The 15,697-nt window shown below is 35.2% G+C and overlaps 1 protein-coding gene across 3 annotated transcripts in view; it reads left to right on the top strand.

Moving 5' to 3' along the window:
* The window catches only part of Ncam2 (neural cell adhesion molecule 2), a 409,037-nt gene that overhangs the window by 279,914 nt on the left and 113,426 nt on the right, over positions 1–15,697 (top strand). For all 3 annotated transcript variants that reach the window (XM_034514690.2, XM_034514691.2, XM_076943095.1), the window contains exon 9: positions 10,296–10,446. In XM_034514690.2, coding sequence (XP_034370581.1) covers positions 10,296–10,446 — 151 coding nt within the window. The remainder of the gene's footprint in view (positions 1–10,295; positions 10,447–15,697) is intronic.

A 15,697-nucleotide genomic window follows, 5' to 3' on the forward strand; every position in this document is an offset into this window, starting at 1 on the left:
CTTAGTTTAATGTTGGCTACTGGCTTGCTCTATATTGCTTTTAATATGTTTAGGTATGGGCTTTGAATTCCTGATCGTTCCAAGACTTTTAACATGAAGGGGTGTTGAATTTAGTCAAATCCTTCCTCAGCATCTAGGGTGAGATGATCATGTGTGTTTTTTTTTTTTTTTTTAGTTTGTTTACATAGTGAATTACATTTATGGATTTCTGAATATTGAACTATCCTTGCATCCTGAGTAAAAGTTACATGATCATGATGGATGATTGTTTTGATGTGTTCTTGGATCAGTTTGCAAGAATTTTATTGAATATTTTTCCATTGATATATATAAAGGAGATTGGTCCAGAGTTCTCTTTCTTTGTTGTGTCTTTGTGAGGTTTATGTATGAGGGTGACTGTAGCTGCATAGAATGAATTGGATAGTGTTCCTTTTGTTTATATTCTGTGGAATAGTTTGAAGAGAATTGGTATAAGGTCCTTCTTGAAGGTTTGATAGAATTCTGCACTAAAACCATCTTGTCCTGGGCTTTTTTTGGTGGGGAGACTTTTGATAACTGCTGCTATTTCTTTAGGGGTTATGGGACTGCTTAGATGGTTTATTTACTCCTGATTTAATTTGGGTACCTGGTATCTGTCTAGAAAATTGTTCATTTCATCCAGATTTTCCAATTTTGTTGAGTATATGCCTTTGTAGTAGGATATGATGTTTTTAAAATTTTCCTCAGTTTCTGTTGTTATGTCCCCTTTTTCAGTTCTGATTTTATTAATTTTGGATACTCTGTGTGTGCCCTCTGGTAGTCTGACTAAGGATTTATCTATCTTGTTGATTTTCTCAAAGAACCAGCTCCTAGTTTTGTTGATATTTTATATAGTTTTTTCTGTTTCTACTTGGTTGATTTCAGCTCTGAGTTTGATTATTTCCTGCTGTCTACTCCTCTTGGGTGTATTTGCTTCTTTTTGTTCTAAAGCTTTCAGGTGTGCTGTCAAGTTCTTAGTGTATGCTCTCTCCAGTTTCTTTTTGTAGGCACTTAGAGCTATGGGCTTTTCTCTTAGCATTGCTTTCATGAAGTCCCACAAGTTTTGGTAAGATGTGTTCTCATTTTCATTAAATTCTAAAAAGTCTTTAATTTCTTTCTATTTCTTTCTTGACCAAGTCATCATTGAGTAGAGCATTGTTCAGTTTCCATGTGTATATGGGCTTTCCATTGTTTCTGTCATTATTAAAGACCAGCATTAGTCCATGGTGATATGATAGGCTGCAAGGGATTATTTCAATTTTTTTGTATCTGTTGAGGCCTGTTTTGTGACCAATTATATGGTCTGCTTTGGAGAAGACACCATGAGGTACTGAGAAAAGGATATATTATTTTTTTGGATGAAATGTTCTATAGATATCAACTAAATCCATTTGATTAATAACTTCTATTAGTTTCATTGTGTCTCTGTTTAGTTTCTGTTTCTATGACCCGTCTATTGCTATGAGTGGGGTATTGAAATCCCCTACTCTTATTGTGTGAAGTGCAATGTGTGCTTTGAGCTTCAGTAAAGTTTCTTTTGTGTATGTGGGTGCTCTTGCACTTGGAGCCTAGATGTTCAGAATTGAGATTTCATCTTGATAGATTTTTCTTTTGATGAGTATGAAGTGTCCTTTTTTATCTTTTTTGATTACTTTCGGTTGAAAGTAATTTTATTTGATCTTAGAATGGATACTCCAGCTTGTTTCTTGGGACCATTTGCTTGGGAGATTGTTTTTCATCCTTGTACTCTGAGGCAGTGTCTGTCTTTTTCACTGAGGTGCATTTCCTGTATGCAGCAAAATTCTGGGTCCCGTTTATATATCAGTCTTATAGTCTATGTCTTTTTATTGGAGAATTGAGTCCACTGATATTAAGAGATATTAAGGAAAAATGATTGTTGCTTCCTGTTATTTTTGTTATTAGCGGTAGAATTATGTTTGTATAACTATCTTCTTTTGGGGTTGTTGGAAGATTACTTCCTTGTTTTTTTCTAGGTTGTAGTTTTTCTCCTTGTGTTGGAGTTTTCCATTGATAATTCTTGGAAGTGCTGGATTTGTTGGAAGATATTGTGTAAATTTGGTTTTGTCATGGAATATCTTGGTTTCTCCATCTATAGTGATTGAGAGTTTTGCTGGGTATAGTAATAGTAGTCTAGGCTAACATTTGTGTTCTCTTAAGGTCTCTATGAAATCAGTCCAGCATCTTCTGGCTTTTATAGTCTCTTGTGAGAAGTCTGTGTAATTTTTATAGGTCTGCCTTTATATGTTACTTTACCTTTTTGCCTTACTACTTTTAATATTTTTCCTTGTTTTGTGCATTTGATGTTTTTATTATTATGTGGTGAAAGGTATTTCTTTTCTGGTCTAGTCATATTTGGAGTTCTGTAGGCTTCTTGTATATTCATGAACATTTCTTTCTTTAGTTTAGGGAAGTTTTCCTCTATAATTTTGTTGAAGATATTTACTGACCCTTTAAGTTGGGAATCTTCACCCTCATCTATACCTATTCTCAAATTTGGCCTTCTCATTGTGTCCTGGATTTCCTGAATGCTTTGGGTTAAAAGCTTTTGGCATTTTACATTTTCTTTGACAGTTGTGTCAATATTTTTCATGGTATCTTCTGCACATGAGATTCTCTCTTCTATCTCTTGTATTCTGTTATTGATGATTTCATCTATGACTCCTGATCTTTTTCCTAGATTTTCTATCTCTGGGATAGACTCCCTTTGAGATTTCTTTATTGTTTCTACTTCCATTTTTAAATCCTAGATTGTTTTGTTCAATTCCTTCACAGGTTTGGTTGTGTTTTCTTGCAATTCTTTAAAAGATTTTTGTGATTCCTCTTTAAGGGCTTCTACCTGTTTACCTGTGTTCTCCTCAAATTCTTTGATACTGTTATTTATGTCCTCCTTAAATTCCTCTATCATCATCACGAGAAGTGATTTTAATTCTTTGAATCCTGCTTTTTTATTGTGATCGAGTGTCCAGGGCTTGCTATGGTGGGAGAACTAGGTTCTGATGATGCCAAGTAACTTTGGTTTCTGTTGCTTATGTTCTTGGGCTTGCTTTTCCCCATCTGTTTAACTCTAGTGATACCTGTACTCACTGTCTCTGACTGGAGACTGTCTTTCCAGTTATCTTGCTTGTGTCAGATGTCCTTGCTTGTCCTCAGAGTCCAGATGTCTCTGTGATCCTGTGATCCTGAGCTCCCACTGCTCTGAGTGCAGTGGCTTCTCTAGGATGTCTCAGGATATTGTGTCTTCATGGGAACAGATCAGCTAGGTGTCTGCCCCAGCCAAAAGGATCAAATGAGGGGCAGAAGGGGAGTGATATTCCACAGGGGTGAACTTTGGGTGCCTGGTGGGTCCTGAGTGCCCCCTGCTCCCAGTTGTAGTTCTGGTGTGTAGGGTAGTGGGAGAGGGTTCTTACCTGTTGCTCTGAGTGCAGTGGCTCCTTTAGGATGTCTCAGGATATGGTGTTTTCATGGGAGAAGACCAGATAAGTGTCTACTCCAGCCACAAGGACCTAGTGAGGGCTCTAATTTCCTTAATAGCAGGTAATCAATGATCCCTGATTTTCAATGTAATCAATGGTGTGTTTCTCCCTTCTATTTTCCATTCTTATCAGAGTCCTCCAAACTATTATTACATTTCTGTTTTGTCAAATCAACTATTAGTAATATTTCAAATAAAATAGTTCTTTAGTATATGACATTTGTACTGCCTATTCCCACTTGGGCTAATGGTTTTACAGTTTCCATCTTGAATTAGATATACTCACTTCTTTTCATTGATAAATATTTTATTAGATGAATTTTTATCCAGAAAATGTATAAAGCTTTTTATCCCCTTTTTGGCTTTTGTAATCATGCTGTTAAACAAAAAAAGAAGAATTTATCCTCAGAATTGTTACCTGTTGGAGACACTGTCCTTATCTAACATGCCTGTACCCTCTAACATCCTCAGGGGCAACAGCTGCTAGATCCACTTTCTCCATGTCTTTAGCAGCATTTGGGAATATGTACCTATATTACAATCTTATTAATGGGTGGGATGTGTACAGTGATTGGCCTTTTCATAAAGTTTAATGATTTTGGTCATTTTTCATGATATTATTACAGTTCCTTAAACATTATAGATTCTTCCTTATAGTTTGTGTTTTAAGCCATTTCTTTTACCACTCCACACAAAATTCATGTTTTCATGGAGGTTACATCAGCTCAATAATCATTTCGTCATCTTTCAAGCATAGGCTTGTATCTTTCGTCTCTTCGCTATGTCCCTAACTCTGTTATTTATTTCAGGCCGACTTTGTGGATATGCAACTCTATAGAGACCCAGGAGTAGTAAATGTACATTTATATATCACCCTGAAATTTTAACATGAAACCTCAATTTCCCTTTGTGTGTTTTTCTGTAAACAGCTGATGTATTATTAGTATTTTTCATGCACTATGGACAAACAATAACTACATGATGCGTTCCTTCCATTTGCAAATCACCTTAGTTGTTATATTGAATATCATCTATACTAGTCCAGACTGCAATTTACTATCATTTCCCTGAGGCTTTTAGCCTGTGGATCTAGTGCCTTTGCTCTTCGTGGTTACTTTTATACGTCCAGAACCTGGAATAGTGTCTACAATATGTCTTTCATAACATGTAGATTAACATCAAGGAAGAGGTGGAAATAGTGATGCATTTACAAAAAGGCATTGAGAGCTCTATGATCATACATTATTGACATACAGCTGCTGTCATTTTTTAAGGTTTTGAATGGTGTCAGAGAAGTCCCATTTGTTATATGTGAAATCTTTTACAAATACTATATTTGATTCTTATATTTTTCAGTAAACTATCAATTGTAAATATAAGGAAAAGATTGTACATATAAGCCAAGAAAATAGTACTAGGCCCTATGAAAAAGTCATGTTAGGCTATTTTATTGCCTGTACTATCCTTTATTACACATATTTATGATTCTAACATGAAAAGTAATTACACAAAAGGTCACTTCATAAAGGGAAAATAGAAAGTAAATTAAGAAGCACAGAGAAAACCAAGAGGAAAGAAAATTAATGCTAATAGTATACAGAGATCTTAAACAGAACAAAGAGAAGGTTTCTGCTTAAAATTCATGGTACAACTACTTGAACTGGTTAATGAAATATTCATATAATTTTTAGAAATTAGGCAATTCACTGGTAATAAGCTTTGGAGTGTGTTCCTACAGATGTATTTAGCAGTTCTGCTATGCTTTATGTCTAAATATTTGAAACCAAGTTTAATTGACATCAATATAGATGCAATGCTATTTGGAAATGAAGCTAGAAGCAGGGATGTATAATTGGGTTCAGTCTTCTGCATTTTTCTTGGGTGCTCAGGGCAGACAATCTTTATATTTCTCTGAATCAAAAGAATAGGCATCATGTCCTCATTCTCTGATGTGTACTAGTAATGTTCTTTGGGTCCTTTTGCATGTCCTCAATGTATTTGCTTTGAATTTTTTTCCCCATACAATCCAGTTATCATCATTTGTAGATTGTAGTGCATGATTTAGGTGTTTGGTAAGCACTAGTCTGAATGTACCACATTTATCTCTGTGGTAAAATTCAATTTTATTCAACTTAGAAATTAATATATTTGTTCTTGCTTAAGCCAGAATGTCACTAAGGATAAAGCTTATTCCATTTTTATTCAACACTGTATGTGGAAAACCTGCTTTTTCATATAATAAGTGGATAAAAGCATTGGTGTTGTTGAATGGGTGAAATAGTTCAATGAGCTCTCAAATTCCAAAGGACTGCATAACTGTCATCTGAGTACATTGGAAGCCGAAGCAGAGGAAAACAGAGTTATAAGTCACACTGGGTTTATAGTAAGACCTTGACAATAAATAAGTAAGCACACATTCATACAGAAGAAACAGGACTGAATGAACTAAAAGTTTTCAAAGACCTGATATAATACAAGACAAAAGAAGTATATCTGTCATCTCAGAAACCCTCTATGTGACACAATGATTCTAAATTTGCTATGTATGCCAACATCAGATAACAACATATGTGTATGTTAGAGTAGTTTTTGTTTATTTGTAGAAGAGGGTAGTTTTTATAATTTCAATTGATTTACAGTAATAATTAGTGATATATTAGATTTTAAATAAATCAGGATGATAATTATTTTTTGGTCATTCAATAATGGATTGTTGAAATAATAGTAAACTCTATGTATAAAAGTTTTATATAAATACTGTACTGTTACACAATAAACCTCTTTTGAGCTGACCTTCTAGAAAGGCAAAGATTGAATCAAAGTGCAGGAATGTCATTTCTGTGAAGGACAAAAATGATAATGTTCAGGCCGACACTTTGCTTTCTAATCATCTTACTTAATTCAGTGGTAGACCCTGGAAGAAGTAGATAGGGAGCTAAAATGCCCATTAACCTGTCACAATCAAATATCAGATGTCTTAAATGAATCTTCAGGCAGTGTTGAATCAAAGCCAAGATATAAATGAATTTTCTTTTAGGTTTGTGTAATACCTTTTTGTAATACAAAAAAGAGATGTCCTTTGGAATGTCAGATATAGGAAGTAATGACTTTGGTTGTCTCGTCAGATGCCCATACTAAACCTTACAGAGACGAAGTTAATTCTGAAAATGACTTAGTTTTCAATGAATCATATATTTTTAATGTTTTTTTCTTATAAAATGTGTAGTATGCTTTTGTAGTAATGTTGAAAATCAACACTTTTACCATTGGATGATGTTAATTTAGCATACAGTAAAAGTTTCTTAACTCAAATTCTATATGCTCTAATATGGGTTATAAAAAAGAGAATGTGTTTTATTGTGAGGAATAATTAAAATCTGAAAGCCACTTTTCAATAATTTAATTAATAACCTAATGCAGTAATAGAATATTACTGTATTATGCATTAGTGTTTAGCCTGAATTTGTCTATGTACTGTGTGCATGCAGTAATTATGGATCCAAAAATAGATAGTTAGGTCTCCTGGGACTGCGATTATAGACAATTGTGAGTAGCAATTTCAGCCCTGCAACTTGAACTTTGGTCATCTTGGAGAGCACCCAGTGCTCTCTTCTGTTTAATGAACCCTCCAGCTGCATTCTTTGCATTGTTAACAATATATCATGTTGCTACATTCAAATAAAGTCCAGTGCAAGTTTTAACCAATAATAAATAACAACCGAACTGTTACTCTATTTAGCCACTTGTAAATTTTATGGCTACTTAACTTGTTTCCAAACATATCAGAATATTTTTCTATTATAGGCACAGTTCTATGGTTTATGGCCGTAAAACAAAACTGAAAAATTTTCACATTTATTCAATAGCAACCTTTATCTTAGGATATAGGGTTTATAGTTTGGGAAATAACTTAGTAAAATATCCTAATCAAAACATAAAGGTCAAAGGTGCAATAACTCATATTTTTAGGCAAGCAAGACTGTCTTGAATAGTAAATAATATCTGGTCAATAAAATTAAATGATAGGGGAATCTTGCAGTGTAAATACAAATGATAAAAGTAATAACGGTTTGAGCAAAAATAGTTTGAGACAAAAATGTTAGTCTTAGAGAAATCACAAGATATTCAGGACAGTAAAAGGAATTTGAAATAATTGGAGTAGATTGTATTCAAATTGTAAAATGTGCTCAAACAGAAAGGTGATAACACATGAGGTCCTTAACTGTCAAGCTGAAGGAGTGGAGTTTGCTTTGGAAGTGATGATATTTGCAGTTATACAGGCAAGGTGAGATGAAATATTCATGAAGTTATTACAAAAATAAAAAATGCTGAGAAAATATATTCTTAAGAACACAAGAAATGCTTTCTGCATTTGATATGGTTTGGGTCGGAAAAACATAAAAAATATATATCCGTGTGTTTTGCACAGCTTGAAAGTCGTTCTGAGTAGCATTCGGTTAAAAAATGTGCCTGTTCCCTCTTAAATCAAGAGACGCATATAAATATCCTTCGAAGAGGTACCAGTAGAGATTGAGCAGCTGTACACAGTGCTGGATTGACTGATTCAGGCAAAGTTCCTGGGCAGGAAAGGAGATAGCTGAGAAAGGTGACAGCCTCAGATAAGTCTACATTAGAAAATGCAATAATAATTAAGTTCTCAAACCTATCTAATGCCAAGCATTTATAACGTATAAGGCATGTCAAGGGTTCTTATCATGGAAAGATACTCAGATCTCTCTAAGTGGTCTGGACGAGATAATTCCAGACCTGTATAACTGCTGGGTAGGGGGAATATAATTGCATTGTAATTGCATCAGTAAGAGAGGCAGGAGTACCAGAAATTTGAGTGAAGCCTGGTCTACAATCAAGACCTTATCTTAAAACAAAATGAAAAGTTTAAGTATAATCCTGGTGATTTTGATGCATATCAAATGCTGATGCCCTTGAAGTAAGAGAGCTGCTTCTGGAGATCCACACGAGGAAAGGTCTTGGGAGGAAGAAGAATAAAGAAAATCATCAGTTTACATGTGGGCAAGGTTGCTGAGACATCGTAAGTGGAGTATGCTGGCTGAAAAGATGATACAATGCTGAAAGCCTCTGGGGGTTGCTCCAAAGTCAGGGTCTGCTTAGATAGTCTAAAGAGTAGTCTGTTGGGGATTTAGCTCAGTGGTAGAGTACTTGCCTAGCAAGCTCAAGGCCCTGGGTTTGGTCCTCAGCTCTGCAAAGATTAGCCTGCAAAAAGCAATTGTGGGCACCATGAAAACCAAGAGATAAGTGTTTATTGTTATATCATACAGGAACACTTGCATTTGACCCATCAGGGGATACCTGTACAATTATGGAGAAAGAGTTATTTACCTCGTATAAGAAATCTGTGATTTTTTTTCTTTTAGAATTTCTCAATCTTTTTTTTTTTAAATTTCAAGAATTCTTGTTTTGATGTTCTTTCCTTCCACTTAATTAGTTTGGTGACAAATTGTATTTTTTTTTAAACTACAGTTTACTCTTGGTATGAGTTAGAAAATATATTATGGGGGCAGAATTCATTATCAAAGTTGTTATTAGAGCACTTTTTTCTGGTAAAAGGTAAATTCGAAGTAACCTCTCAGTATATGATTATGTAATGATACATTGACAAATTATAAAACTAAAATTTATCTTACTCTACCACATAATCAATTTCATATTGCACAAAAGCATTTTGATGTGAATTGAATTTTGATGATCCTAAAATTATTATAATAGAATTTCACAGAGGCATAGACATTTATTTTAAATTTAGCCACATAGAAAATCATCCACAATGAGAACAAAGCAGCAAGTACAGGGCTTGCATAGTCTTGGTCTGCACCTGGTCCTCTGCAAAAGTATTATAGTTTTCAGGTTTAGTTATTTTTAAGGTACCATTCCTCCTGGGTGTCTGAATGAGTGGGTTTTTCAGTCATGTATTCTGTTGGGCTCTTTTCCTTCTGTTGATGATTTTTTTATTATAGCAAATATTTTCTTTTGTTATATTTTATTATCTTTCAGAAACTCATTTTCTTCTTTTCTTTTTCTTGCCTTCCTTGTTTCTTCCTTTTATTCTCCCTCCCTCCCTCTCTTCTTCCCTCCCTTCCTTCCTTCCTCCCTTCCTTACTTTCCTCCCTGTCTTTCTTTCTTTTCTTTCTTTCTTTCTTTCTTTCTTTCTTTCTTTCTTTCTTTCTTTCTTTCTTTCTTTCTTTCTTTCTTTCTTTCTTTCTGTCCAGGCTGTAAATCAGGCTGGCCTCAAAGAAAGAGATCTATCTGCCTATACCTCCTGAGTCCTTGGACTGAAGGTATGGGCCACCACTGCCTAGTGCCTGTTCTTTTATAAGAGAAGACAGAAAGAGAGTGGGTATGGAGAAGGGAGGGGAGGAGGGGAAGAAACTGGGAAGGTTAGAAGGAGAAGAAATTGTAATCAGTATGTATTGTAATGAGAAAATAATCTATTTTCAATAAAAGTGGTAAAAGTTACAAGAAAAAGTAGCAAAATGACAACTAAATGTGGTTGATAAAATATGTGTGAAAGGGCACCTTATGTATCAGGGCCGTCCCAGCAGGTGACTGTGGAAAATGAGAATACCTTGAAGCAGCCAATACAGAAACTGTATTTCTAAATGTGTTACTGTACTCTGCAGTTTTTAAAAGTGTTACCAGTGTATTTTCATTGATATGCTTACATAATAAACCTGATGAATTAGGGAACCATATTTCATCATCACAAGAAATCGCCCCTTTGTTTTCTTTTCTGAATGCCTCTGCACAGAGCCCGGATGGCCGCATCGAAGTTAAAGGTCAGCATGGACGCTCTTCACTGCACATCAGAGACGTGAAGTTGTCAGATTCGGGGAGATACGACTGTGAGGCCGCGAGTAGGATTGGTGGGCACCAGAGGAGCATGCACCTTGACATCGAATGTAAGTCATACCCAGCATGTGCTGTATTTGTGATCACTTAAGTGGGTTGGAAAAATGTACATTTTATAAGAAAATTAAAATGAACAGTGAGTTCATGTTTTTTTTTTTTTTCTTATTCGACACATAGCTTCAAATGGAAGGTAACAATTCTGTTAATTCCTGGTGTTATCTAGGAAAGTTACTGTATAGTGTTATGCTTTGCAATATATATACCTGAAAATACTAGATCAACTGAGCCATGCTTGTTTTTGATAAAGAAGTCCTTAGAGACTCTCTCTCTCTCTATCTCTCTCTGTGTGTGTGAGTGTGTGTGTTTAAAGCCAGAGTCTGAAATATATAGATGTGTTTTCAATCATTCTTAATTTTCTTAAATTAATTCTATCACTATAATAAATAGAATGTAGTGTCATATGTCAGTTCTTTCACTTCATCAAATATTGTGTATTGTTATTGTTAAAAGAGTAATTGATAAAAGAAGTTGTCAATGATTTTCATGAATGTGAGCATTGAAGACTTAGAATTCTACAACTACTTGATTAAAGGCTATTATAAATCAAGCATCTACCATAATTCGTAACAGGGGATTTGAAGTAATTTTTATATGTTTTTTTAAATTTATTAATTGCTTTATTTGTTTACATTTCAAGTGTTATCCCCTTCCTGGTCTTCCCTCCATGAACATCTCACATTATCTACTCCCCTTTGCCTCTAAGAGGGCACTCCCCGACCTACACATGCATTCCTGCCTCACCAGTCTAGCACCACCTTCTCTGGGGCATCAACCCCTCCCACTGATATCAGATAAGGCCATCCTCTGCTACATATAAATTGGAGCCATGAACTGACCCATGTATACTCTCTGGTTGAAGGTTTGCTCCCTTGGAGTTCTCAGGCGTCTGGTTAGTTGATTCTTTCTTCCTATGGGATTACAATCCCCTTCAGCTCCTTCCTTACTTCCCCTAACTATCTCATTTAGCTCCCCATGCTCAGTTCAATGATTGGCTGTGAGTATCTGCATCTGTATTGGTCAGGTGGTAGTAGAACTTTTCAGGGAAAAGCCATACCAGGCTCCTGTCTGCAAGCACTTCTTGGCATCAGCAATAATGTGGGGGTTTGGTGTCTGCAGATGGGAGGAATTCCTAGGTACGGCAGTCTCTGGATGGCCTTTTCTTTAGTCTGTTTCATTTTTTGTCCCTGTCTTTCCTTTGAATAGGAACATTTCTGGGTTAAAAATTTCAAGTTGGCTGTGTGGCTCCATCCCTCAACTGGTGGCCATGCCTATCTACTGGATGTGGTTTCAACAGGTTTTATCTCTCCTTTGTTGTGTATTTTGGCTAAAGAGAGAGGAGGGGTGAGAAAAAATCGGGGTGCAGGATCAGGTATTTGCAGGAACAAGAGAGAAGTACAGAGGGTCAGGAAATTGAATAGAAATATGTAGCAGTGGGGGATTGGGAACTAGGAATACCCACTAGAAAGTTCTAGATACCAGGGAAGAAAGATGCTCACTGGACCCAGTGAAGAAGCAGTAGTTGTTAATCCACTCTACTTTCCAGCTGTGGCTGAATGTGTTTCTTTCTGCCTGCCCAAATGCTCTGGATTCTTAAATGAAACACACACACACACACACACACACACACACACACACACACACGGCTTTATTTTTATTATGCCATAAGCAGCTCAATGACTGGGCTACTCCCAACTTCCAAGTTGCTAACACTCTCCCTCTGATACTCCTGAATTTATTACATACAAAACTCTGTATCCATCTTTCCTATCCCAGACCCAGGAGAAAGGACCCCAGGGCCAGGATCCTTGACTCTTGCATGTTAGCAGGCTCTCTGTCTCTTTGTCCTCCACTTCTCAGGCCAGGAGCTTCTCCTTCCCCAGCAATGGTGATTCTAAATCCTTCTTCTTTCTGTGGTTCCCTTGCCAATGAGATTTAAAGACCCACCTCTGTTTCTTTTTACCCTGCCATTAGTCACCACCAACTTTATTTACCAATTAGAGGCAACTAAGGGTAAGGACCCTCAGCATCTTACAGGCAGACATGCAGGTTCTCCTGTAATTTTGGGAGTCTTATTAGCACAAATAGCACTAGAGCCAATCCACAACAGCACATATTGTAGGCAGGAGACATTTTGGGTTGAAGGTTTTGTGAATGGGTTGCTTACAAACCTTGAAAGAACAATTCTCAACTTCCTATGGGAAAAAGCAAACAACATAAAACAAACAAAAACCCAGGCAGGATAGCTAAAGCAATTCTGTACAATAAAAATTTCTGGAGGTGCATCGTCCCTGATAACTGTACGATATTGGTAGCAAAACAATCTTGAGTCATTTACATATTTCTTTTTTCCTACCATCTACAGCACAAGTAAAGCTTGCCTAAAATATCAGCCCTAAACAAACAGCAATGAATTAAACATCTGAGCCATTTTTAGGTTCACATCTGTTAATTTTCTTTTTCCTTTGGGATTGGCGATACTCTTCTTATTCATTGAATTGTTTCATGGATACTGTAAATATTCATGTTTCTGCAAACTCTAAGTATTTCACAAAATACGAGTATTTTTAAAGATAATAATTACACATTTTGTTGTTGCATTCATTTAGAGCTTTGCTGTGTTGGCTACTGTGTACTCAGTGTAAGCAAAAGTCTGGATTTGTTTGACATTTCTGTGGTATTTAACACAGAACTTTGGCACTGCCATTTCTGAAATCTACAGAGGATTGCCTTCATTACTTCCCACATAGGCTGACTCCTTTCCAAGCATCTCTGCCCTTTTGGACTTGTTACATCTACATATCCTTATAGCTGGCTTGTTATGGATGTGGGAGGTGGGGAGAAAGGCAAACAGACAAGAAAGGACAGAAGTTTTATTTGGTTTGGTTTTGTATTTGTTTCTTTTATAATTGCTCTGATTTTTCTTTATTGTCTACAGAGTCATCATATAGTTTCCTTTGGGGAGAGTGGGAGATAGGTAACTATTTTTGATTTTCTTCTAGAAATTTAAATTCTTATAAAAATGGAAATAGGCTATGATGGGATTAATATCATGGCATCATAATATAATTAGGATCACACTATGTTCTATTTATAATACAGGTAAAAGAATGAAAGTAACCATATGTGGTAACTCACATCCTGTCTTACTTAGGGCTGTTATTGTTGAGACAAACAACATGACCAAAAACCAAGTTGTGGAAGAATCTGCTTACTTGCCTTTCACTTCCAGATTATAGTCCATCATTGAAGGAAGTAAGGGCATGAAATTAAGCAGAACTTGGACTAGGAGGCAGGAGTTTATGCAGAAGCCAAGGAGGGGGGTATCTTAGTATCTTGCTTCTCATGGTTTGCATAGGCTGCTTTGTTATAGATCCCAGGACTACCAGCTCTAGGATGACACCAACCACAATAGGCTTGGTCCTCTATCATTTATCACTATTTGAGAAAATGCCTTACAGCTGGATCTCACAGAGGCATCTTCTCAACTGAGGATCCTTCCTCTGTGATGACTCTAGCATGGGTCAAGTTGACATACAAAACCAGCCAATACCTATGCTTTAGAGCTTGTAGCAAGAGAATCACCATAAGTTCGAGTAGGCTTGGACTACCTAAAACAACCTAGCTAATTTTGATAAGGTTATCTAACTACAAAAGATACAAGGTTGCTAATTTTTAATAAACATATACATGTGCACCTACTATCATCACAAAAGAGTATACAATTAAATAATAAAATAACAACTTTAGCAATATAACCACCTTAAATTAAAACAAAGATCACAAAACACATTACAGAGTAAGTCAGAAATAATGAACTACTGAAATCAATCAAACTTAGATAGGGTATTGTAAGTAACAAAGATTTATAGTAATAAATTTTCACTACATGAGAGTTCATGAACATGACTGTCTTAATTGATTACTCTTACAGTACAAGGTCTGATATTGTTTTATAAACACCTTTGCATCAAGAGCTACATAAAAATTATGCAAAATTTGAATATTACAAAGTATAATAAGTTACCACAAAACTCTATTCACCTAAACCAAACATCTACAATGTAACAGTGCCAAGAGGCAGTTGAAAGACTCAAACCAGTTCTAATTTGAAACCTGTGTCATTTAGTACAATAGTACTGAACTAAGCCTGTTAAATGATTAAGTATTTTTTTTTCCTCAAACCCTATTGTGTTTTAACTTAAGCCTATTTCTTGGCATTCTGCCTGTTCATTTGCTATGTTTCAAAGGTGTCACCTTACTCTGAAGCCAGAGTTGAGTTAAAGCTCTCATTCAGAAAGCAAAGGAGATAGCAAGTTCATGCTATGTGTTTTAATGCTGTAGTCCCCAATTATATGGTACGTCTGATTTCTATTGGGCTGTCATTAAGTTCTGTGACTAGTTCTTCCATATTGAATATTAATTAGACTTAATTATTTTGAGATGCACTTAATTTAACAGTTATTTAGTAAAAATGCAAAATATTGACTCTTTTCATGATTTTCATTTTGAGTCCCCTTCATTTGATTTATAATTTATGGTTGATATATAAACAATTGTAGATGCACTTTCACTGGCATTATCAATGTAGGTAGTAATATCTGGCATTCTGCAGTTAGATGGGCATAAATAATCTTATAACACAGATTCAGTCTGATTTCATATTTTCTATTTTTCATATTTTATTTAATTAGTAGACATTTGCTTTATTGACTAATTATTTGTTCAAAAATGTATATTCTCTTACTATAATACTGATGGTAATGCAGTTATCAATAGCATTTATAGGATAAAATAGATATATGTATTCAACATTAGTAACTAAAAACTTTCAGTAAATATTTAGAAACGAAATATTCCTTTGTCATAGCATATAGTTTAAATTTATCTTATAAACTCAACTTTTATATTCACTCTAATTCATTTAACACCGAAATGTTAATGAGGAGTGTTCATTTGCATATGTAAATTTATTCTTTTGAATGTAACAACCTAGCTTACATATGCTTGTTTTCAAGAAGAAAACTAATAAAATGTAAGTTATATATCTTCTTTCAAAAGGCCTCAGAAGAAGATGATTTAAAAAAAAAAAAAGAATGATGGAGTCTTTCATTGCTTAACTGTAGTATTTTTGTTTTGCTTTGTGCTTCGTTTGTTTGTTTGTTTTCCTAATATTACATGTACTTCCTATGAAAATGTGAAAAGTCACAGTCTTTGTGGTTTATATTCTAACAGTTATTCTAA

This window comes from Arvicanthis niloticus, chromosome 12 (assembly GCF_011762505.2).
Source record: "Arvicanthis niloticus isolate mArvNil1 chromosome 12, mArvNil1.pat.X, whole genome shotgun sequence".
Taxonomy (NCBI): Eukaryota; Metazoa; Chordata; class Mammalia; order Rodentia; family Muridae; genus Arvicanthis; species Arvicanthis niloticus.